The sequence below is a fragment of the Vipera ursinii genome (assembly GCF_947247035.1).
Source record: "Vipera ursinii genome assembly, chromosome: 14".
In the NCBI taxonomy this organism is placed as follows: domain Eukaryota; kingdom Metazoa; phylum Chordata; class Lepidosauria; order Squamata; family Viperidae; genus Vipera; species Vipera ursinii.
This window is the reverse complement of record NC_139527.1, coordinates 7,526,433-7,527,690: the sequence shown is the minus strand read 5'-3', so window position 1 is coordinate 7,527,690 and position 1,258 is coordinate 7,526,433. Positions and strand designations below refer to the sequence as shown.

The window sequence follows — 1,258 nt, the reverse complement described above, 5'->3', positions numbered from 1 at the left end:
TTCCCAGATGTAAAGCCACACCTGGAACACCGCATCCAGTTTTGGTCCCCACGTTACAAAAAGGATGTTGAGACTCTAGGGAAAAAGTGCAAAGAAGAGCAACTAAGATGATCGAAGGCCTGGAGACCAAAACATAGGAAGAACGGCGGCAGGACTTGGCTTTGGCTAGTCTAGAGAAAAGAAGAAACAGGGGTGACATGATAGCAGTCTTCCAGTATTTGAGGGGCTGCCACAAAGAAGAGGGGGTCATGTTATTCACCAAAGCACCAGAGGGAAGGATGAGACAATGGTTGGAAGCTGATCAAGGAGATAAGCAACCTGGAATTAAGGAGAAACTTCCTGACAGTGAGGACAATCAACCAGTGGAACAGCTTGCCTCCAAAAATCGTGGGCGCTCCATCACTGGAGGTTTTTAAGAAGAGACTAGTCCAGGGGTAGGCAACCTCGGCTCTTTTAGGACTCGTGGACTTCAACTCCCAGAATTCCTGAGTCAGCAGAGCTGACTCAGGAATTCTGGGAGTTGAAGTCCACGAGTCCTAAAAGAGCCGAGGTTGCCTACCCCTGGACTAGACAGTCGCTTGTCTCCATTTCATTTCATTAAATTTATATGCCGCCCTTCTCCCTGAGGACTCAGGGCGGCTCACAACAATAAAAATTAAAAACGAAAACATAAAAGAGTAAAAAAAATTTAAAAAGAGAATGAAACAATAAATGCAAAATTTAAAATTTACTGTACAGAGACCTTTACTTTTTGTTGTTGTTAGCCGCCCCGAGTCCCTCGGGAGATAGGGGGGGGGGAATATAAGTCCCATTAATAAAGAAATAAATAAAATTACAAGACAACGTAACCCAATTCAAAAGCCTAATTACAAATCGTAGTCGGTCCAGGCCCCGCTTGTTGGAGCAACCAGGTCTTCAGGTCCCGGCGGAAGGTCTCAAACTGGTTCTCCTGCTTGAGCAGAGGGGCTGGACTAGAAGACCTCCCAAGGTCCCTTCCAGCTCTGTTCTATTCTGCTCCTGCCGCATTCCCACGCCTCCGCTCGGGGCTTTTCCTCCCGCAAGAGGCGGGCAAGGCACTCGCCGGAGTGCCGGCTTGCAACGCGGGGCCAGGACGGGCAGGAGGCGGCGCCTGGCCGGCCTTCCTTCCGCGCACGTGGGCATCCCGCGGCGGGAGTCCGAGCTGGGCCATGGCGGAGGCTGAGCTCCGAGAAGCCGAAGCCCGGCTGGCCGCCTGCTTGGAAGAGACGCTGGGCAGCCG

At 51.4% G+C, this 1,258-nt stretch overlaps 1 protein-coding gene across 2 annotated transcripts in view; it reads left to right on the top strand.

Moving 5' to 3' along the window:
* The first annotated feature begins 1,143 nt into the window (after positions 1-1,143).
* Positions 1,144-1,258, top strand: part of NOC4L (nucleolar complex associated 4 homolog) — an 18,557-nt gene continuing 18,442 nt past the window's right edge. For both annotated transcript variants that reach the window (XR_014493733.1, XM_083373262.1), the window contains exon 1: positions 1,144-1,258. This exon is cut by the window's right edge and continues 43 nt beyond it. Coding sequence is in view for 1 of the 2 variants with exons in the window: in XM_083373262.1 (XP_083229388.1) it covers positions 1,188-1,258 (71 nt within the window). In the remaining variant the exon portion in view is untranslated.